Genomic DNA, 24,687 nt, shown 5'->3' with positions numbered 1-24,687 from the left:
CTAAAGAAAGACGAACTCGTTTCAAGCTAATTATTTCCACACAAACCAATGTTGTGTATTGAGGTTCTAGAATATTCACTTGTTCTGACGTCGAGCTGCACTTCTTTAAAGGTATGTTTCAAAGGAAAGTAACAGTTTCGCTTAAACAGCAACATTCCGAATAAACACGACATTTCATCAAAAGCTACAAACTATATTATCTTGACAAATCTGCAACCAGCGCGAGACAAATGTGCTTTTGCTCAGGATAAAAATAGAATAGAAGTTTCCGTTTGCTCTCCATCTTTTTAAATGCATTCCCCCCCACCAGGAATTAGATAACACACAGATATGTAATCTTTTTGGCAACCAGAGGTAAATGAATGCATGCATGGTTAATCCAGATGTTCTTTTAAATTCCCAGAGTTAAAGGAATAGTTCACCCGAGTTTGTTTCTTCATCAGGTTTGTAGAAATGTAGCATTGCATCAGTGTCTCATCAATGGATGCTCTGTAGTGAATGGGTGCCGTCAGAATGAGAGTCTGATAAAAACATCACAATAATCCACAGCACTCCAGTCCATCAGTTACTGTCGTGTGAAGACAAAAGCTGTGTGTTTGTAAGAAACAAATCCATCAAGTTTTTAACTTCAGATCATTGCTTCTGACTAAGTAATCCATGATAACATTTCTACGTGAGGAAATAATAACGTGGCATGAAGATATTTCCTGCAAACCAACAGTACGGCTTGATCAGTTATTCAACAAATCTTGGAGATTCATGGGTCATGCACATCTCATCTATTGTAGAATTATCCTGTATGTTCATCTCATCACAAAAGTAAAGAAAGTAAAGTGCGCTTCACAGCTGAGATTGGATTTTTATTTATTGGTATGATTTCATCCCATTTCATCTATTCTGTGCTACCAGCCGATATTAAAACGATATCTAGGGTATTGTATTCTCATTTAGACCACTAGATGGATCAAAAAGTCACCACAGCATTTCCTCAAACATCCACATTCTCTGTTGAACATGAAAATGCTGCTAATGCTCGCAACATAAGAATAAATTAAAGTTAATTCTGCTCTAATTCGATCTAATACTTAATGTTTTACAAAATGTTATATATTTATTTAGGAAATGGGAATCAATAAAATTACAGAATATATTTTTTTATAAAACAAAGGTCTTGTTAATTTACATATAAGAATAAAAAAATTAATAATATTAAAAATTTGAAGTAATTACAAAAGCAGCTTTTATACTAAAGTACCTGTACTCACAATTATATGATTTTTAAACCAAACAAACCACTATTATGATTTATTTTCCCACAAAATGTGTCGCTCCATCAAGTGTTCAATAAAACCTTTCTTTAATTTCCTTTTTGCTAAAAATATTTTACATTTGCACCCAATTTTCTCTAATATTGCAAAGCACAGCTATTAGTAATTGATGTTGAAATCCTCAAACACGGAGAGAGAGACTCGGCTCCAAAAGCATTAAATTGAGACGTAGTGCATGTGTTTCAGATGAGGACGTGCACATCAGGATCTAATGTCATAGAAGAGCAAGAGTGATAAATGAGACTTATTTACCAAAACGTCCAATAAAGCATGACGAGAATATAGATGGAGGAACAAGAGGATGTGGCGAGAATGAGGAAAGCTTTTTCAACACAAGATGAAGGGAGAATAATGTGAAGTTAATCAAAGTAAATGGTGATAAACACAACTGAGATGAAGAGAAGAAGAAAGAGTTATGCAGAAGTAAACGGACTGGAGTTTCACTTTTACATCAGGAGAAGATAAACGGAGGAAGAGGACAGAAAGAGTGAATAAGTGAGCACCGTTCTAGATACCTTCGGGTTTATCTTATTTATTATTATATCTTATTTAGCGAAGGAAGCAGTTTGTCAAACTATAAATTACTCATGATTTTACATAGTCCAGCTACAGTCAAGATACTGAGAGAAAGTTACTCAAGAGGCTAAAAACAGAGCATTATTCTGACAGAATACATGCACTCCTAAAAATACAGTCCTTAGCTTTGTTTGGTTCCACAAAGATCCATTCAGTCTCTTTCTTACCTTTTTATAATCTGAAGAACCTTCTTTCTGCACAGAGAAGCTTTTGTGAAATAGAAAGTTTCTTCAGATGCTAAACGCTCTTTATGGAACCATTTAGACAAAATATTAATAATAATAAATAAATCTATACTTTAGACTGAAAATGTCAGGGTTATTTGAGATACTATTATAACTCATATTAATATTTTGAGTTAGTTATTAATTTGAATCAGTTTTAATATTTTAGTGTAGGTTTTAATAATTTTGTGTTTTCTTATATATGCATTATTTTTTAATGCATAATTTATTTAAGTTTTTGTTATTTTAGTACAGCAATATAATCAAAATGATGTATTTTTTTTTTATAATTATTATTTCATTTAATGTTTTTTTTTTTTCAAGCAACAACTTTTCATGGGTTTAGTTTTTGTTTTAATAACCATAAGTTTACAGTCAAAACAGAAACATCAAGATGAAATATAATCACAACAATGTCCTTTTACTGTTTCTGACTGTAAATTCAGTGAAATCACATTTAATCTGCCAAAACACCATTTTCACTAAAAACTGAATCTTGTAAAATAATTATAAACATTATTCTGTTGCGATTTTTACAGCCTTCTGTTACAAAATTAGGTGAAGAAAAAAATACTCCAAATACAGTATTTTTGCATAGAGATTCAATCAGTCACATCGCTCTGATCTAAATAGTTTCTATGCATGAGTTTGATTTAATATTGTGCATTTACAATTCACACATTGCACTGGCTCCAAAAAATATATATATAATATAAAAATGGTTGTAGAATTAACTGCCCAAATGGCACAATCCAGATCATGTTAATTCCTGCCATTGACCAACAGCTTTTACTACTATCAGCTACTCTTAATCACTATTAAATACTATATAGTTATTTTAGTTTTAGTTTTAGTCATTTTATCCTCCTTTAGTATTAGTTACTTCAGCCGACTTACTCAGAATTGAATAACAGTTAGTTCTAATAACGTTTTAGTGTTGTTACATTTGATTTTTGTTTTTAGTTTCCCCTTACGATAGTAACACTGGCAGTTTGATGTTATATGCATGAGTTGTGATGGTCAGTTCATCTGAGCCAAGAATAAAGAGGCCGACTGAGTCTGGCTGGTCTTTTTCTTGAACCTCTGTGGTCACAATCATCTCAGCGTGACACAGAAGTGATTCTGCGGTGTCTCTCCCACACGTGTCACACTCTCCACGACCTCCCATCTGCTCTGTTCCTCCCCGTCTCCCACTCTGTGTTCCCGCTGGGCGTCCTGATGCCTCATCGCAGTGTTTGGATCAGTGCTGTGTGCTGTATGAGAGTAACTTCCTCTCTCTCTTCAATCATCTGCTCCAGCTTCAGTCCAGGGATCCATCTCCTGACCTCATGCACTGCTCAAAGAAACCTTGCCAAACTGTGCTGTGTGCATTTTCTCATGCAATCTCCTAATGAAACTAACTAATTAATTAATAATACAGTAAAAAAAATCTGAAATGTTATTACAATTTTAAATAACTGTTTTCTATGTGACTATCTGTTCAAATGTAATTTATTTTTATGATCAAAGCTGTATTTTCAGCACCATTCCTCCAGTCTTCAGTGTCACATGATCTTCAAAAAAAAAACGAATATACAGATTTACTGCTCGAGAAACATTTCTGATTATGATGTTGAAAACAGTTGTGCTGCTCAATATATTTGTGAAAACTGTGATACATTTTATTTTTCAGGTTTCTTTAATGAATAGAAAGTTCAAACGAGCATGTATTTATTTGAATATATACTGTATATATTTAAATTATTTATTTTGATAATGGTTCTTGTGTTTAATGGCTCTATCACAGACTACTGTAATCAGTCGAGTTGTTCTGCCACAATCACACGTCTGATTAAACCATTACTGATTGCTCAAGTTAGTTTCATCCTCTCGAAGAAAATTAGACTTTTCCATTACAACCTGGACAAGAGCGAGCAGGGGGGAATAAAACGAATTAAAACTCCTGAAGAAAACAGAAGAGAAGAAATGATTCAAAGTATATGCATGTGAGATGAATTCAGTCTAGATTGTAAACCTATGAGATTTCAATCATAACATCTCACAGCCAATCACACTATTCAGAGATTTGGGGTTAATTATGAGCAGCGAGAGGAAACAGAAGAGAGAAAACAATGCCAGGTCCGAAGCTCTTCTCTCTGTATACAGCCGCTGTCCTCTTCTCCATATTAATGCAAGCCTCTTTAAAAGCCACTCCACTCCGCTTCACAATAAAGGAGCCAGAGAGAAGCATTGATTTTCTTTTTTAAATTGCAAACAACGGAAAGCACAACATATGGCACAATTCTGGCCTGCCCGTGGGGTTTGGGGCCAGAAAAATGTGGTTATGTTTACAGATTGAGGAGTGTAGATGTGGCTCATTAAAGACCTGGAACAGACTCTGAAGGATTGCATTCACATTTCACCTCAGCGGCCACTGCAACGTCCAGCACAGTGCAGTTTATGGAAATTATGAGAAAATTAAACACAACATTAAACAGTGAGCAAGTGTTAGAGCACAGGACACAGCAATGATGCAATCTAACCTCACACAGAAGACATTTAAAGAGAATATATGCATTAAACTGGCCACGCAAAAGCAACAAATTAATATTGAATTATATATACAGTACATGTGTGTGTGTGTGTGTGTGTGTGTGTGTGTGTGTGTGTGTGTGTGTGTGTGTGTGTGTGTGTGGTGTGTGTGTGTGAAATAAAAAATAAAAAAAAAATTATGTTCCAGATTTCTGAATTTTATTATGTGTCGTTAATAAATTTAATTTTTGATTTAATTCAATTTTTGATTTGATTTGATTTAATTGAGTTGCATGGGCACACAATTATCAACTATTATAACTAATACTTATAAATATTACAATATGATTTAAATATAAATATAACTACAAAAAAACACAGCTTATATTTTCTATCATTAACTATTAAAAAAAATATCAGATATAAGTGTATTCGTGTATTAACAATACAACAAAGAAAACTAATCACACAGTTAACTTTACCTGGTTTATTAATGTCATATTACATGTGACATATTAATGTATTCATGAATTTATGGCAACATACATACATATGTAGCCCCATAATGCAATGCACTACAAGTGAAAAAGAGATTTAAAATATATATATAATTTAAAACCCTATCAAAAAGTTGTCAGAATATATATATATATATATATATATATATATATATATATATATATATATATATATCATTTAAAGTGGACTGTTTTATGCGGTATAGCATTTTCTGAACAGAAATGACAAACAAAACATTAAATCTCACATGAACACATTTTCCACGACAAGCGTTTTATCCAGTCTGTAGTGTTCAGGAGATCAGAGAGAAATATGACAGGTTAATCTGTCAGCCAGCAGAAATATGACCTGAGCCGCTCTGACACTGAAATACAGCTGGACCACAAACCAGATCATATCTAGAGCGTGATAGAAAGTTCACTCGAGATGGATCTAACAGCAGAAGTGAAGGCGACAAAGTCTGGGAGTTAAGGTTTAGTCCGATGCACAAACTCAAACTGATGTGACGCTCAATATATGAGCACATAAACATACCTTCACTTCACCCTCAGAAAAAACTTTCCGACAACCCACCAAAATAAAAGTCTGGTCTAACTTGAAGAAATTATGACAGAAATCATAAACCAAGATATTTTTCATCCACATTTTAATTTATACAGTTCAGTCATGCAGCATCTTATTTGACAAAAGTGTATTATTATATTTACATTTTAAAAGATTAATGAAATTGTTCAAATGTATTCATTATTTTAATTAGACTCAATTTTTTAGGATAAACTTGTATTAAATCATGATTTCACGGTGCCCTGAAATAATAGGTAGCTACTCGTGGAGATTAACTGTAAACGGAAAAGTTTTGTTTATATTTATTCTCAAGGTCTAATAAAAAGTTATTAATGCTTAATGAACATCACACGATTTATTGAAAATATATATATATTGTGATAAAAAGTTCAGAAATGTTATAATTAACTGCAAAGAAATCTAATTAAATGACAAATTACTCATGTGAGATTTTGAAGTAGTGAGAATTTATTTTTATTTTTTTACAGTGTGTGAGATAATTATAATAAAGCAGCGGACTGACAGTTTCGTCTCAGAGATCAGCGTTTTAAATAACAAACAGAGACTGTTTCATTCAGAGAGAACTGTTTGTTCTTTTCTATATCTGGAACACCGAGTCTCTCTGAATCCCCTGAGGTAAACACAGAAGATCGAAGAGTAACGTGAGCATGCAATCATACGAATACATAATGGAAACAGATGAATAATGACCTTCAAAACGGATTATAATCAGAGCAGGTCCAAACGACTCTCAACGCTCGGCTGAGAGTGAAGCATCACTCACGCATGCAACAATATCTCCAGGATAAAGCTTTCTTGTGTGATGAAGTGCCATAATGCCGTCATTTTCCAGTGGTTAGTCACATGACGTTTACGGTTCAGCTGATTGGCTCAAAACTTCAGTGAGTGTACATGTGTCAATCATCCCAGATGAGCTAACTCAGATCTGCGCTGTCGGGACACTTGAAGTCAGGAGGAAATAAAAACGTATGCTTTTTTTGTTAGTGCATGCTATTGATATTATTGTGCATATGGTTAATTTTTGACATTGTTATTTTTAATCAAGATATTATATCAAACAACATTTTGTAAAAATACTATGGTGAGTTCTCTATACAGTGGTACTCTATAAGGAGAAAACTGTAGTGGATGTAATGGGTATTTCATGTTATTAACAGACAAATCCTGTTAAATGTACAGTTTTGGTTTAGATAGTTATGGTTTATCTTAGCTTTTTATCGGTTATGTATAGAAATATATGCTAGTTTTGAACTGTAATGTAAAATGCATTTTAATGTCATGATTGTGTTTTATAATTTATAAGTTATGACATCGTGCACCTTCTATATCATTTTTCATCAGTTTTATTTTATTTTATTTTATTTTTTACTTTAAGTTCTTTTTTTTTACTGTAAAGTTGAATCTATAAAATGTCAAATTATTATGAAAAAATAAACCATATTTTTCACGGTAAAGTTTTTTTTTTTTTTTTTTTTTTTTTACAATGTTTAGTAAGAAATCTTCTGTTCCTTCTACACACTGTAGTACAATATTTTAATATTTTATTTTCATCTTTTAAAAAAACCTGAACAAAAATGCCATATTTAGAAAAAACTAATAGGAAAATGGATTACTGGTACTTCTCCCGTCAATTTACAGACATTTTCTCAAACCTTTAAACACGATGCAATGCATAATTCAAAACGTCTTTTAAAAAAATCAATGCTAAAGAGCCCTCCACACTGATACAATACATTGGCCTGTATTCTTATGGACCTTTTTACTCTGTTCATCTCAGAATACTTGTGCATTTCAATGTGACTTTGATAAATAATTGATTTATTATTTCTGTCAGTCTGCAGTGTGTCAGTCAAAGGATGTGTGTTCTTCAGTTGGCCGAACACTTCAAAAGGTGTCAGAAAGTGTGTCTGTCCTCCAGAGTCCCAAAGCCCTGCACTTCTTGACGTTTGTTCCTCTGAGAAGCGCTTCACATGGTCACAGGATTGAAACGGGAGAAAACTCAATGTACCTGCATATCATTTCAAGAGAGATGTTGAAAGAGAATCAACATCTGCATGATTTCTATCGTCCGGTACGGTTACAAACCCAGAAACGGTGAACGTTTTGGATGGTTTAGCATCCTGCCGGCAGATAAAAAATATAAAAATAAAAACTGGAGGAGTACGATATAAACCAGACTCTTTTATTGGTTTCTTTGTTCTCTCTGGTGTAGCTTCACTTCTGGTTCTTATGATATTTGTTGCTTTCTATCCTCTTGGCTTTTAAAACTTTGTATTTGTATTCTAAGCACATTTGTACATTGCAGTTGGAGACATAAGACATAAAACAGATGCAACACAAGCAGTTTTTCCCCAGTGATTGAGAACAGAAGAACTCTCCGGCATGAATCACTGTGATTGGACTTATTTGCACAACACTAGATTTGGTTTCAGACATAAAGCCTCTAAATGATCAACACGATCAAAACTTCCTGAAGCTTTACTTTCACTGTTCCTCAGAGGAGGAATGATCTTCTCAAGCCTCCAGAACATCTCACATCTTCTGAGGAGCCTTGATTTCTTCAGATTGCATTGCATCATTTAAATCTCATTTTACTAAGACATATCACTGGAGATATGAGATGTAACTATCTGCTTAACATATATAGGTAATAATATATATAAAGGTTACCATATATATATTAATATATAAAGGTTACCATTGATTTGCATTACAAACATCAGTATTGCATTATTTTTTTGGCCTTTTAAATATCAGGAAGCTGTACGAACTGCTCCGTTTTTAGTTTCTCTGTCTGTTATTTCATATGTCAGGCTTTACAGGGTTAATATTGAACAAGGGAGTGAAACCTCTCCTGAAGAATGAAACATAGCGACTCTCTCTATTGATTTAGTTCTCTGTGGTTTCTTCTTAAGCCCCTCATGAAAAATGCATTGACTTTCCAAGACGCCAACATTGAGCTCGGCCTGAACTGCTTTCAGGTATTTCCAGGTAACATTGATCTGCTTGTAATGCATGAGCATGAAAGTGCAAAAGAGTTCGTCAAGTCATCGACACACTAATGCGATCTTCCATATTATATAAAAACGACTGAGATATGTCTCTCCATAGCTGAAAACATTAAATGAGTTTGGAAGGCAGTAACTGACTTTCTTTCATTTTATCACTGAAAATGCATCTGAAAGTTTGCAGGAGTGCAGAAAACCTCAAAACGCATCATCGCAGCGATGACGACGGTGTTTCACATCTCTCAGACGAAGCATTGGGTTTCCTTCGACCTCTTGCTGAAAGGGTCAGAGCACGCTCAGTGAAATCTGCTCTTCACAGACACGTCTGCTGTGAAATGTAGTTCAAATAATGTTTAATATCGGTGGCAATTCTGTGTCATCTTTCATTTCAGCCCATAGAGGAAATTAAAAGATTTAGCGTGTGATCTTTGGGTGTGCGAGAGTGTAAGTGTGTCTTCAAAGGGACTGTCAGCTTCAGTAATGGTCAGAAATAATGGACATAATGCAGACATGCTCACAGAGTCAGGCTCTTATCCTTGGAGTGAAAATGGCTGAAAGGTGTTCTTTCCTACTACATACGATACAAAGATTTCAAAGGCTTTTTATTTATTTTACTTTTGGTCCCCAAAGAAACTTTCCATGGATTTACTTCATGCAAACACTCATCTTTTGTCTTCTCCAGATGTTCACTGATGGACTGGAGTGCTGTGGATTATTGTGATGTTTTTATCAGACTCTCGTTCCGACGGCACCCATTCACTGCAGAGCATCCATTGATGAGACACTGATGACATATCTCCAAATCTGATGAAGAAACAAACTCGTCTTGGATGGTTTTGAGGGTGAGCACATTATTACTTCCACTCTTCCTTTAAAGGTACTTGATGAAATGATCAAGTTTAGTAAATAACCTCCATTTCTAAGAGTATCTACACCACCTAGTGTATGCATTAACTACATACAGTAGAGTTTGCACCATCACTCAAGTGTCTGTTCTTCATTACCCATCCTATAAAGCTCCACAAAGAGACATTGTTTCCTGAAAAAGGCTTTTTCTGGTTGTAATGCGTCTAACCAGATCCATTTGTCATCCAAACAACCCTCAAACTTGTTTTTTTTTAGTGTTTGCAAGGCAGTATTATATCCCTCGGATTTTGCGGTTCTTGGGGTTTGTTCCAATTCTCCTCAATTATACGCCATTAGTTTTGTTTCTTCTTCTACTGAAAAAAACATGTTTCCACGTAGTACATGCATTTAAAGTTTCCTTTGAAAATGCTCGTAAAGTGAGCACTTTATCATATTCGTTTGCTTGCAAATGCAAATGCAAATCTAAACTGTAACCCTGAAAATACAGACTGGATGAGTCTACGCGACCCAAGGATGTGCGTGTTTTACATACAGTATGCTAAAAGGTTTAAAGCTATTAATAACTACAACTGACGAGTGGCAAGCATTGAAGGTTACGTTTGTGCAATTACACGAAAACCGTGAAAGAGAAGTGGCATTGTGCCGAACATCCACCGGCCGTGAAGGAGGGTGAAGCTGGTCAATTAGGTGGAGAAGAGCGCTGATGCATTGCTGTGGGTGTCTCTACAGACAGAAGAATCACTCTTCATGGTCTCTTTAGAAGAGCGAGCGAGCGAGAGAGAGCCACTGAGGGTCAAGACGGCAGAAACTTTGTGTCCTCAGATGACTATTTCTGCATTTACTCTCGAGGAAAATCTCAGATATTTCTACTGGTTCCAACATCCACAGTACAGCACAGGATCCCATTCCACATATTTTAAGGTGGAATGGAATTGGTATACTAGTTAAAAGCTACTCATGGCACCATTTTTATCTTAAAATGAATAAATCATTGTGTATTGCCAGTGCATATGTTTTTTTCTGAAACCAGTAGCTAGGATTATATAAAACGGCTCCAATAATCATGAAAGCGCGCTTTAATCAAAGACATTGTCAGTGATTGTGCATTCAGGTTGTGCTTTGCTAGAGTTCGGGAGAAGATTGATCAAAACAATAGCAGCTTAGATTACACCCACACAATTAATCACACACAAACACACCGATAATAACCGGATCACAGTCACCGCACAAACAAAGGCAGCCGGCGAGCGGCGCAGCGGGAAACTCTCACAGAGAAACGCAGAGAGCCGAAGGTTTTAATCATACGGTAGCGAGGGCAGAAATCCAATCAGGGATTGAGTGACACGCAGAGCTCAGTCGCCGCTGGAGGACTCAGAGAGAGCAAACAGAGCGAGAGCGGCTATTTCTCAGCTCGGTCGGTGGACAACACAAGACCTGAGTGTGGGAGAGAGACAGAAACAAACCTGAAGAGGAAAAAGAGCTTGTGATGTGAGAGGAAGATCACACTGTGTGAAGTGCCATTAGATATAAAGTGCTAAAACACAGACTTATAGCTGACATGCAAAACAGTGTTTTAAAAATGCACCATTAAATCCCAGGAATAATCGGAGCCGGAGGTGAATTAGTGCTCTTATGTTCTGCTGTTTATACCCTTATAAGAAACAAAATCACTGACAAACTCGACTCGCCATGAATAAATATGAATTTTGCAGAAAGATTACAATGCAATAAACCATGCAAAGCTGTGTGTTACCAGCATGGTGTAAACAGCATGAAAACTGTGCTCTTATATAATTGTTGCAATTGCAATGAGGAAATACACCAATTTTCGTTCCTTAATTAGTATTATTATTCAATGTCAATGCCAGTTTTACGTATCTAGTACTATTAATCACAACAAGGGAGCTGCAAAACAACACAGAAGCACTTAAACAGTACAACATAATTACTCAAATGCAATGCAATTAAACATGAATCTCAGTGATTACATGCCTAATGACATTTTTTTAAACAAATATAAAATATATCAAATATATTTAGAAATCACTGTTAATCAAATGGCATGGCATTCTCCAAATTATTTACATTTACATACACAAAGACAAATTAGATAAATTAATTCTTATTTGATTAAATGAATCCATTCATTTATGAACTTTAATTAAATCAAAATAAATGCATAATAAATAGATAATAATTAATTGTAAATTAAAATGAAATAAATAAATGATGCATTTGAATAAAAGCTGAATTTGAATTCATTCAAATAAATAAATAATTAATTTGAAATAAATAAACAAATACATTTAAATAAATAATTAATTTGAGTACAACTGAATTAAGTAATTAATTAAATAAAGTATTAATAAAAAACGAATTATAATTTAGAATTAAATTGTAATAAATAAATTATGCATTTGAATGCAGTTGAAATAAACAAATCAATTATGACTTATTAAATTTGAATAAAGAATTAGAAATTAATCAATTGTAATGCAATGTAATATGCAAACAAACAAATGAACAAATTAAATATTTGCAATGGCTTGAGATGGAGTCTCATCAAATCTTTGACTCTGAACTATATGCATTTATATTGGAATGCATGCATGTCTTCACACTTGAAAAAGCACACATATGCTCTTGTGTGATTAATAAATCAGCACTTCTGCCAGTCTAGACAGCGTCTCAATAGTGCGTAACAGCACACTGAATTCAGCCAGAGGTGCTGTTGAGTTCGCATGTTACGGAGTGGAAACTGTTATCACGCTTTTTCAGTTTATGTCTGCAGCGTCAGTCTCATGAACCACAAGTCACTTGGGCAATATTTCAAAGCTGCTGACACTTTACGGCAAAAACGACAGAGACATTCACAAGAAGCCCAGAGCAAGAGCGAGGAAGCCAGATGAGGAAGAGTCGGAGGGAGTGATGAATACCAAGAGAGGGTTATGTGCAATCTTACAGAGCAGCTGCTTCAAGGCGGCACCAGAAGGCTTATAACACTTCAGAAATACAAGACTGAACATTCAGGCAAACCGAGTGTTTCAGCAAATACTGTAGCAGACACATGCTCGCAATCTTTAATATAGATCTATAAGCTCAACATGTGCTCAACAAACTGAAAGAAGCATTGCCACTGAGCCCTGCTCACTAAAATAATCATAAGATCTGAGAAACAGCAGTTCGGTTGCATGAAAACTGACACCGGTTTAAAATCTTGTTCGATTCTTATTTGAATTAACTTTTTAGGTTCATTTAACCTCAAGGCTGGGTGATAAAGCCCAAACATTTTTTAAAAAGACTACTCTACAAGTTATATCATCTTTGTAAGTGAGTCATTGAATCATTCATTCAGCATATTTGTTCAAAATTCATTCAGGAACAAATCAAGCCATTGCGTTTATAAGTTAGTCATTGAATTATTCACTTGACTGATTCGTTCCACAAAAGATTCATTCCAGAAAGAACTAATTGAATGAGTCATTTGTTCAACAGATTTGTTCAAAACTTTGAATCCATCAGAAATGAATCAAGCAATGGCCTTCATGTGTTTAACGAATCATTCACTCAGTTTATTCAACACAGATTGTCTTCATAAGTGAATCATTGAATCATTTATTCAACATATTTGTTCAAAATGCTAATTCGTTCAGGATTCAATCAAGTTATGAGTCAATGAATCACTCTTTATGAGTGTCTGAATCACTGAATCACTTGATCGTTTCCTTGATTCAGGAAGAAACCAAATGATTTCTTCATTAAGTAAGTCACTGAATCATTTCTTCATCAGATTTGTTCAAAATGCTGATTCCATCAGGAAGGAATCAAGTGACTGTCGTAGTGATTCAATCATTGAATTATTTGCACGATCAATTTGTTAAAAAACACAGAATAATTCTGGAAAGATCTTTTTGAGTCATTGAATCAGTCATTCAACAGATTTATTCAAAGCGACGATTCATTCGGTAACAAATCAAGCCAGTGGATTTATGAGTTAGTCATTGAATTATTCACTTGACTGATTCGTTCCACAACAGATTCATTCCAGAAAGAACTAATTGAGTCTTTATGAATGAGTCATTAGATATGAATCAAGCAATGGCCTTCATTTGTTTAATGAATCATTCACTCAATTTATTCAACACAGATTGTCTTCATAAGTGAGTCATTGAATCATTTATTCAACAGAATTGGTCAGAAATGAATCAGGAAGGAAACCCTACTACTGTGTATTGCTCAGAGACATGTTGGATTCATTTTGGAAAATGAATTACATAAATTATAAATAGAACGATTATTGGACTACATTTAAAAAAAAAAGAAATAAAGTATTTCAGTCATTCTTCTTTAAACCATGTCTCACTTAATGTGATTCTATGTAATTACTGCTTCTGAGGGAACATTGTTTCAAAGTATTCTCATTTTTTTTGCTTTCGTTAAAGTATTGTCTGCCAGTATTTACAAATCTTTTCATACAAACCACCTCCACACTCTCAAATCCTTAATTTGCTTTTTTTTTAAATTATCAATTATCTCTTGGTTTAAACATTCAGCCTCATTTTAAGCATGACCTACAAACCACAACACCGTTCATCATCTCACCGAACGGCAAAACAATTATGTGTAAATTACTGAAAGTGGATAAAAAATTCCAGCTTTAATGATACTCCATGGTGCCACAGAAAGAGATTTAGCCCGTGCTTATTAGTGACCGTGAGGCTGATTAAAGACCCACCTAAGATGCTGATGCAAACATGTGAAACTCATTCAGCGAGCCACATGCCTTCACAATAAAGAGAAAACTTAATGTGATCGGCTTGAATCATGGCTGCATGACGGCACATACATCAGTCAAATCATAAAGGTTAACATATACACCACCGTTCAATATATATTTAATAACTGTCTTCAGCAAGACTGCATTAAATGGATCAAAAGTGACATTAAAGACATTTATAATGTTACAAAAGACTTCTATTTTCTAATTGACGCTGCTCTTTTGACCTTTCTATTCATCAACGAATCCTGAAAAATAAAATGCATCCCAGTTTCCAAAAAAATATTGTTCAGCACGACTGTTTTCAACATTAATAATAATCAGAAATGTTTCTCGAGCAGCAAATCATCATATTTTCATGATTTCTGAAGATCATGTGACACTGAAGACTGGAGGAATGATGCTGAAAATACAGCGGAGCATCACAGGAATACATTACATGCAGAAAACAGCTAAATTATAATAATATTTCATAGTTTTTACTGTATTTTTAATCAAATAAATGCAGCCTTGGAGAGCAGAAGAGACTTCTTTCAAAAACATTTAACAATATACCAACTATGAAAAAAAATTCATTAATTTAAGTGCATTTAGTCTTGTTTATTCTTACAACAACAATAATAACAATGATTATAATAATATTTATAAATAATATAAAATTGTATTATTATTCATGCATTTATCATTACTATTGAGAATAATATTAATAATAATAACAGAATAAGAAAAATGCATAACATGCATAAAATAAAATACATTTTAATTTTAAACACAACGAAAACCCTGTGAGGTGAAGGCTTTGGCTTTCCGTATCTCAGGCTTTTGTTCCTGCTTCGTCACAGTGATTAGCATTAATTTACACTGATTAACCTGAGCAGAAGAGTTGAGGCTTGAGTGCCTGTGTGCAAATGAACAGGTGCTGCGTCTCACACACACACACACACACTCATAAAGTCCCTTATGGTTATGAGTCTGACAGCAGACAAAAGCTTCTTGAGATGCAAATGTATGTGAGCGTGAGCTGCAACCTCTGCTCTGAGGAACATCTGATATTTGTTTGTTTGCACATGTTTATGTGTCTGTGAAAGAGTGTGTGTGGGAGTGTGAGGGGCTTGTGTGTTTACATGTTCACATATTAATAAGGATCTTTAAACGCCCGGGGTGAGATCTGTCCCCCTGCGACGTGGCTAATGGTTATAAATGGTGCAATACTTCATGATGTATTTATAACTGGGCCCACAGCTGTAAACCTGCAGGACAGATGGCCTCAATACCTCTCTTTGATGCTCAAGTCATTAAACTCACATCTCATTTACAAATCATTAGCCCAAATCGTTCTCGCTTACAAATCATTAGCCCAAATCGTTCTCGCTCTCTTAAAATCACTGCACATCTGCGAGAGTCCATGTGTTTGATCAATGACTAAGAACAGTACAGATGCACAACAAACATCAAGTTGAAAGTGTGGATAAATTCTGGCCTTTTCTTACATATCTGGCGCGGTTTAGGCAGAATAAATGACAGAAAAAAGTAATATGCATGGATCTACAGTATCTATCTAACTATCTATCTATACATTTATCCATGCACATACACTCTGAAAAATTTGATGCACTTCTTCAGCAAAACAAAGGGGGTTTGTATACATTTTATTTAATTTATAAAGTCTTTACTGTGCCGTAAATTATAAACACTTGCATGGGAATTAGCACTATTTCTGTAAAAGTATAGATAAAGAATACGATTCTCAAAGGGATTTAGTTATGCTGTAACCTGTGTTGATTTTATCATGACTTTATAATAAAACCAAGTTTTTTGATGGGTCTTTTGAAGTGAGTTTAAGAAACAATGCCAACACAAAAAACAATGTGATTAATCAGCTCCCATTCATGAACAATAACTCTTATGAGCCAGTTCTTAGTGCATAAGTGTACCAACAACATCCAGTGTAAAAATACTGACATTATAAGAAAAATATGCACAAATTAATCCATTAAATCTGTGTTGATTCTCTTATCTTAATGCAATGAATTGTTTGATCACACAGTAACATACAGAAGCCACTGCAAAGATGCAGCGCAAATTATATTGCATTTAATAATGCATTTCTAATGCATACTTATAGAGAAAATAGGCAAGCAATTACAGGATATATATGTATATGCTTAAAGATAAAATGGAAATGGAAAAAGGTTTTGAAAATCTAAATTGCGCATGATTTTAGGGAAAGAAACCTTCAGGAAACATTAAAATGCAGGAAAATTGCTCTTTAAGAGGATAAACTCAATAAAAGAGGACTTTCACAAGCTTATTATTACAAATAATATTTTTTTTGTGATATCAATAGGGGTATTGATCCCTAAATGCACACAAGGCTTACCTGTATGTTGTCAAAAGAAGCTTTATTCGTCACATCGTAGAGCAGCAGAAGAGCTGAAAAGACAGACGAGACATTAATCACATATATATGAAAAACCTTAGCTTCAACTCCGACGTTGGTTGTTTCTAAACACAAACACAAAAAGTCCTTTTGCACTCTGTAAAATCTTTTATTACTGGAAGAGAAAGCAGTATAAAGTTAGTGGATGAGTTCTCTGGCTTTACAAGCATGTAATCTGAAGCACTCCAGAAGCTTGTTTATGGATTCAGTCCTTTATTTGGGGTTTGGGGGAGATGGAGGTCCGTGAAGGGCAAACATTAAAGGATAATTACCATCTCTGGTACGAGGGAAGTGGCACAGACGGAGGAACAAACAACGTCTGGCTGTGCATTCTGTCTTTCTCACACACACACACACACACACACACACACACACACACACACACACCGTTATTCAGAACAGAGAAGAGACGTTCTGAATGGAGATTGCTTTATCAGCTCTTAACAGCTAGAGTTTGCATGCAAGACGCTTTTAATTAAGTCTTCGTTTTTTTTTGTTTTTTTGTAAGACAATGCAATGCTTAAGTCTTTGCATAAAAAGTCCAAACAGATGAGACTGATTCACGGAAATAATTGACAGTTTGTTTGCGAGCATCTCAAAAGCCAGGTGTTCTCCATTTACAATGTCTGAACAAATATATGTGAGGGGGTATTTTCAATAAAGCAGGAACACAAAGCGCTGTAACCTTGAAACAGTTTCTGCTCGTGGGAGTGAGATTGTGCATCAGAGACTGTAGACGCTCGTGAAAGACATTCAGAGAATCTTTTACACAGCATGCTTCGGTTTAAAAGAACTGACTGATTTAATTCAACCTTGCAAACATTATTTTGATGAGTTCTGTTAAATATTGCTTTTGTTCCTCTTTTAGTCCAACCCCATCTCATGAAAGTGTGCATAAATAGTACGCCAAATATAAACAAAAACTCATGGTATTGATATGCAAAAACTGAATTTGCCGTGTGTATGCTACGCAATGGGTTGTCATTTGCATGTGAAAACTGCATATTATATGCATGCCATTTTTGTGTCAAAAAGTCAAAGTCAACCTGCCAAAGTCTGAGTCTGAAAAAACTGAATATGTTTTTTTTTTTTTGACTAAAGTGTTTGACACTGACCTTGATGTCTGAAGTTTGCATAAGTTGGTGCGAAGTTTTGAAATTGTTAGTAATAGAGAAAAACTTTAATACCAAGATTTACTGACAATGATGCATTAATGTGGATAATGTCTTGTTAGTTATATTTGCATGCAAAATAAATTAGATTTAGCATGTGCCATCCTAGCCCATTATTTGAACTGAAATAGATGAGATTAATTGGATAAAGGGCCACATGCTGAAATAAATTGTAGCAAATACATTTTATTGAGTTATTAATTTAAAATTGGTTAATTCCTCAAAATGTTTAGTTGCTATAATTCAGCGTAATTTTTTACTTTAACATATTTTCATTAGAAGAGGTCATAACTCAAAAAGACTGATCCAAACTGATGCATTCATTCTTTTTGTGAAGCGAAACTTTAGTTTTAGAGTGTGGCATGTACATATATCTGAACTTTCTTCACTCGTCTCACAGCGAGAGAAACAGAGAAATCGTCGGCCTGCATTTTAATTCAGCAATGCTCATTATTCAGAGTATTCAGCTCTGTATCTCCAGAGTATTTTACACAAACCTGTGAAGCAGTTTTAATTGCGCGGATTGCATTTTTAATGCAACTAAACAAAGAGAAAGAGAAAGAGCTGTAAAACTATAAAAATGTGCTGTTACACAGGCCATGTTTCAAAAACACTGTGCCATCACACACCTCATGTGTAATGTAGATTGTGCATTTTGATGTATTGCATTGCATTTTTTCTTCAGCTGTGGACTTTATTAAGAAAATAAATGATCTTAGTTCACTAATTTATTTAGTCAGCCTAAAATCTAAGAAAAATCTCTAAAAAAAATAAATAAGGCCCAATGTACTATGTTTATATTAAGGAATTTTAAGTATTTATTGTATTTATTTATTTTATTCATGCATTTATTTATTTTACACTGGTTTTACCTGTATTGTGAATTATGCGCTGAATTTTGCTGTGTTTTAGGGTTTAAAGAAGTGTCTGTAAATTTAACAGAAAGGGCACACACACACACACACACACACACACACACACACACACATATATATATATATATATATATATATATATATATATATGCATAGAAAAGTAAAAAAGTCAGAAAATGACCAGTTGGAAAACAATTTTCAAATGCTTTTGTGAAAATAAAACAAACTATGAAAATAAAAAAATTATGATAATCTAAACAAAGAGTGAAAAAAACATTTTAATATTTAACATTTTAATAATTTTGCGTAATATTTTTTAAATTAATTTTAAATTTTAAATATTAAATGTCCATTTATACCTCTTGCCTATAATAAAAAAAATTTTTTCAATAAATAGTTAGTTGTTTCTCAAGAAGACTGAAGAGCTTGTGGTTAAATTTGAGATGAAAAAAAAAAATCGAAATGTCACTTTTGCTGTGATTTTGTGTCATTTCCGATCGAGCCATAAACGCTTATGAAATTAACATTTTATTCCATAGATGTCATTTCCATCACAGATAAACATAACTTGAGATGTGGTGAAAATGTCTAAAAGTAGCAATTCAATGACTTCAACATGTCAGAAAAATCTCACTAGATTTTGAAACAGCCATAATTTTGTTCTTGAGAGAAGCTAATTAAGTAGGCAGAAATATCCACCGCTTCATACAGAATCTCCATATAAGATGTGACGTCTTCTCTTCCCCGTATGTATATGCAAAAGCTGGAACAAAAGATGTTAAATGCTGCTTTGAATCCATATTGTCCCGAATAAACAATCAAACTGGAGCAAAGGAACAAAGACTCGTCACAAAGTGCCTTTTCAGAGCCCAGTTAGACTGACAGATGTGAGTGGCACTTCAATAATGACTGCAATTAACAATAATCATGTCAAAACCATTTCTGAAGGCCATTATTATCTTGCTCTCAAAACCCTGCCCAAAAATACTATCATTTATTTATGACCCAGAAAGGTGGAAGAGAGAAAGTAGAGGTAGAGAGAGAGAGAGACTCAACTAAAACTACCCACAAACCACTGCACCTTTAGTTCTGAAAGACATTTCATCATTCACATTACCCTTGCATTTGGTTATAAAGCGGTTGAATATCAAATTAGGTAAATAAGGCAGAGCGTTCAATCACTACAGACAGCTCACACATTCAACTGAATAAAACTCATACATCATTGATTTCATCTGAATGGCTTTGAAAGCTCCTCTGAATCTGTTTCTTTTTCCCTTCACGTTGTGTTTGTTTTGTCTGATGATGCTGATAAAGGAGAGCTGAGAGATCATCACTTCTCATAGTAGTGTATGACTGACATAAGAGTAATGTCTCAAACTGCTCACTTTTCACACTAAAATCAAGGAACATTACATTTTAAATCATGAAGACAAAGCCTGTTTTTCAGGTCAACCCACCCAATTCTCACCGCCATAAATGTAATGAGTTTTTTGATTGTTTGTTTGTTTGTTTGTTTGATTTAAGTAAGAAAAATAAACAAGAGACAAAGAAAGCACAGTGAAAGCAGGAAATTCATTTAGGAAAATAAGCTAATATTTCAAGCTAATGTCATCCACAGCCCCCCAAAACGTCTCATTTTAACACATCCCCACATCTCTTTAAACTTTTATTTTGGCAATTGGCAATTAATCATTACCCAGCACTAATATAGTATACATTTGTATACAATGTTACTGAATGAATTGCATATTCAAATGCTATGGTACTTTCTAAGAATACTATAGTGCATGCTCAAAAAACCTTTACAATGCCGCAATTGCATTTCTGAAGACATTGTGATACTAAGCAACATTTCTGATGCTAAAAACACACCGAAGAGCACCAGGATGAAATATGAATCATCTGAGCAACATTCAAACGCATCCATCTCCCAGTTCCCATATTTGCTGTGGTCTGTGGTGCAGTGCCATGTCTCTCGGTGAGCTGATGATGGCACACAGGCACGGCACAGATGGGAGAGGCAGTCCGTGGGCGTCAGGAGTCCAGGAGATCTGCACAGACTCACATGCTCCCTAATAAAGCTCCACACATGCAGGACAGCAGCAGCCCTGACGGCTAAGGTGACTCTCTAGGATGTGATTTGAGGAGTTTAGGACTGTTTGCATGTGACAAGTTCACGAGAGGAAAACAGTTGGCCACAAAAAGCGTGCATTAAATGCATTGCTAGCATCAATTTAAACGTCAATCACTCCCCGCTGGAAAGGTGCGGTGAAAGGATGTCGAGTGTGTGTAAGTGCATCAGAACCTCTTTTAAAAGAGTCATAATACCAGCTTTTTATGATCCAGTCGGTCTTGTTTGAAGTGTAAGAGCGTGGGCTGCTGTGGGAGGGTCGCACATCCTCACAGAAAGCTTTAAAAACTTAAAAATTAACAATTCACTAAAACAGTTTTGAAACTCAAAAGCTACTGCGGGAACGCAAAACAGTTACTCTGCATACAAGAACATGGATTTTGTTATGACGATCTGTCATTTGGTTTTGCTTTAGATGGACGGTACTTCAAACTAATTGCATTTCACTGTAGCTCACAGTGGCTCTTTCTGTTCCAGGTATGCTAAAGCTAGCTTACATAATTTAAATTCAGTTGTGCATCTCTTCTAAGGTGTAAGGTGTACTGTATGTTTGGTACAATATATCAGATATCATGAGTGATATTCAGGCTAAACTAAACTAAAAAAAAAACTAAAAAAAAACATAAGAATATATATACATAAAAAACTAATAAAAATGACAAAAATAATTGCTACACCTTAAAATAAAATTAAAATGGATAGCAAAAATAAAATGGTATGGTAACCTTTGTTCCCTGATGGAGGGAACGAAGACATCACATCGGTGACCGACGAAATTGGGATATCGCTTCGATAGACCAAACTACTTCGAGTGTAAACTAAATGAGCCAATGCACATTGGCATGCAATTATTGCATCCAGCTGCCGCTGATCACTGCGTGAGTATAAAAAGGCAGCAGGTGCAATGCATACCAGCCTTTCGCTGAGGAGCTGAGCCAGTGACAACAACCGGGGCGACGGGATGGGACGTCTCCATTCCCTCCTTCAGGGAACGAGGGCTACCATACTGAACATAACAGAGACAATCCCAAATCGCCATGAGTTCGGAACAAGTAGTTCCACTCACCATTGTCAAAGCACTACCTCACTGGGTGGGATTGGAAAACACTGGGAAAACGTACCCGTTCAGCTTGGAACCGGGACGCTGCGGAAGCCCCATCCTTCCTTTTCATGGACTACCATGGACTATACACATATGAGTTCTGCTTAGGTCTAAATATAGAACCCAGCCATCCATGGTTCTCACGGATTCATCATGTAGGCTTGGCGCTGGACGTTCCGCCGCGTCCAGCTGCCCCAGGTGATGGAGGATCTCAACAGGGTCTACCTGACACGGACACTCTGGAGCAGTTTAAGCAAGCCGACACTAACCGGGGACTCTCAGTTCCACTACCCGTTTGAGGTGAGAACACAGGAGGATACAGGCTCTACACGAACACTACAGCGAACATGTTAGGGGTGGCCCAGCTCCACAAATATCTGTAAGCGAGATGCCACGAGCCAGTGCCCAGGAGGATGAAACACTTCTGGTTGAATGAGCTCACAACCTGAGAAGGCAGGGCACACCCTGAGCCTGATAAGCCAGGGTTATTGCATCCAAAATCCAGTGGGCCATCTTCTGCTTAGAGACGGCATTACCCTTCTGCCGGAGCTGGATGCAATAATTGCATGCCAATGTGCATTGGCTAGTTTAGATTACACTCAAAGTAGATTGGTCTATCCCAATTTTGTCTGTCACCGATGTGATGTTGAGAGTGACCGACTGAAAGGGGGCAAAAAAATAACATTGTTTTGAACAAATCAGTTGAATGAATCAAACAATGGATTTTAAATCATTTAAATCATCTTTCAGTATTCAAAACATTATATTTAAAACATTACTTTTTATTAAATATAAATATAGAGGCTTATTTCATTTTTTTCTCAAAATTTATTTTATTTATTTATTTTGTGAAATATTTTTAGTTTTAGTTTTAGTTAATAACTGTGCCAAACATGTCTTCAGTGTGTTTTACTACAAATTTGCACATAAACACTATTTTGACTCATGTTTCTATTGGCTGCACGAAAGGTTCAATATAAAGTTATCTTCGCAGCATCTTAAATGATCTGAAATGCAATCTCTATTATGAGTTTAGTACTATGATGGGTTTTTAGTTTTAGTTCAAACTCTTAAAAATCTTAAAAGACAATAAAATTGCAAGAAAAGTAACACTAAAATACTTAATGTGGTTTAATGTTCTAAAACAATGACCAAGAACTCAATATCTCTCTTATTTTTTTAGGTCATGAAAATTACATGCTGCCAAAACAACAAGACACAGTAATAACAAAACATTGATAGCCATTTTCTCTGTGATAAAAAACCTTATAAGAAAAAATAAAAATGTTGCACTTCATCCATAGCTCCACTATCCATCTACATGCAAGTTAATGACACCAGGGTATTAATGCAATGTTTGTAACATTTCTCTATTATGGTTTTCTATGAGTGAGAAAAGCCTTAAAATAAAAGCATTGTTTCTTCCTTTGGATTACGCTGTTGTTGTTCTGGCAGGAGATCATGTTTATGACATGAGAAATGTGAGAGAAATTTGGTAGTCACATATGAGTGAATCTCAACTGGTGGGTTGCGAGGTCTGCTCTGAAAGCAGACAAACAATGCTGAATGCAATTGATGAAATGCTGCTAACCATATAATCATGCACAATAACAAATGGATGGCACGCTTCCCATTTCTTTTGTTGTTGACCTCAAACTGTGCAATCAGAAAGTATTTTAGCACAAATTCATGATACATCTTTGCAGAAGCGTCCAAATAAGACAGATGCGTGACATGCCCTCATCCTCACAAACAAACAAAAGTACTCAACATAAAAGAAAATATGACGCATAATACATTACAAAAGGGTTCAAGGGTAAATCGCACTCCTGCTCATGTTTATGTATTAGCAAATTTTATAGATATATATTTTTTATTGCTATTCAGTTCAAAACAAAACTACATGAGATAAAAGGAAATATGTTTCAGATAACATCAACAATGGGTTCACTGCAAAAAAAATAAATAAAAAGATTGGTCTTGTTTAGTTTTTTTCCCAGTATAAATATCTAAACATTCTAGATGCACTTCATTGAGAAGCTAAATTACTTTACTTATTAAGTCTTGTTTTCTGGAAAAATAAAGAAATAAACCCAAAAATGAAGTGAAAACATCTGCCAAGGTCAGAAAAAAATCAACTTAATTCACAGGGGAAAATCATTTTCACATGTAAATCACACTTTGCATTGACAAAATGTCTATTGTCTTATTCCTATTTAAACATTACCATGTAAAAACAAATACACACACACACACACACAAATGGTTTATGAGTAAACCACTTTCTGCGGCTGTTAATGTATATTTTCATAGTCATTCCTATTCAGTTATAAACATAACAATAATGAGCTATGTTCAAATGCCAGTTAATTTCTGAAGAAAAAAATGAACAAATCTGATCTATACAACAATGTGCATTAAAGTCTGGAAGAGAGCGATAAAGTTAAGGCGAAATAGTTTAAAATAGGGTGATAAACAGCTTGGATTGGACAAAAAACACTCTCTTTCTATTAAAAATATAAGGAAGACATTTCAAGTAACTTGACATTTTTTTCTTGCCCCATTTGCA

At 34.9% G+C, this 24,687-nt stretch overlaps 1 protein-coding gene across 1 annotated transcript in view; it reads right to left on the bottom strand.

The window, feature by feature from the left end:
• Nucleotides 1–24,687, bottom strand: part of LOC127969479 (ras-related protein Rab-26) — a 71,089-nt gene that overhangs the window by 5,778 nt on the left and 40,624 nt on the right. The window contains exon 5 of the mRNA XM_052571481.1: nt 16,776–16,828. Coding sequence (XP_052427441.1) covers nt 16,776–16,828 — 53 coding nt within the window. The remainder of the gene's footprint in view (nt 1–16,775; nt 16,829–24,687) is intronic.

This window comes from Carassius gibelio, chromosome B12 (assembly GCF_023724105.1).
Source record: "Carassius gibelio isolate Cgi1373 ecotype wild population from Czech Republic chromosome B12, carGib1.2-hapl.c, whole genome shotgun sequence".
NCBI classification, from domain to species: Eukaryota; Metazoa; Chordata; class Actinopteri; order Cypriniformes; family Cyprinidae; genus Carassius; species Carassius gibelio.
The sequence above is the reverse complement of the archived record's forward strand: the minus strand, read 5'-3'. Positions and strand labels throughout refer to the sequence as shown.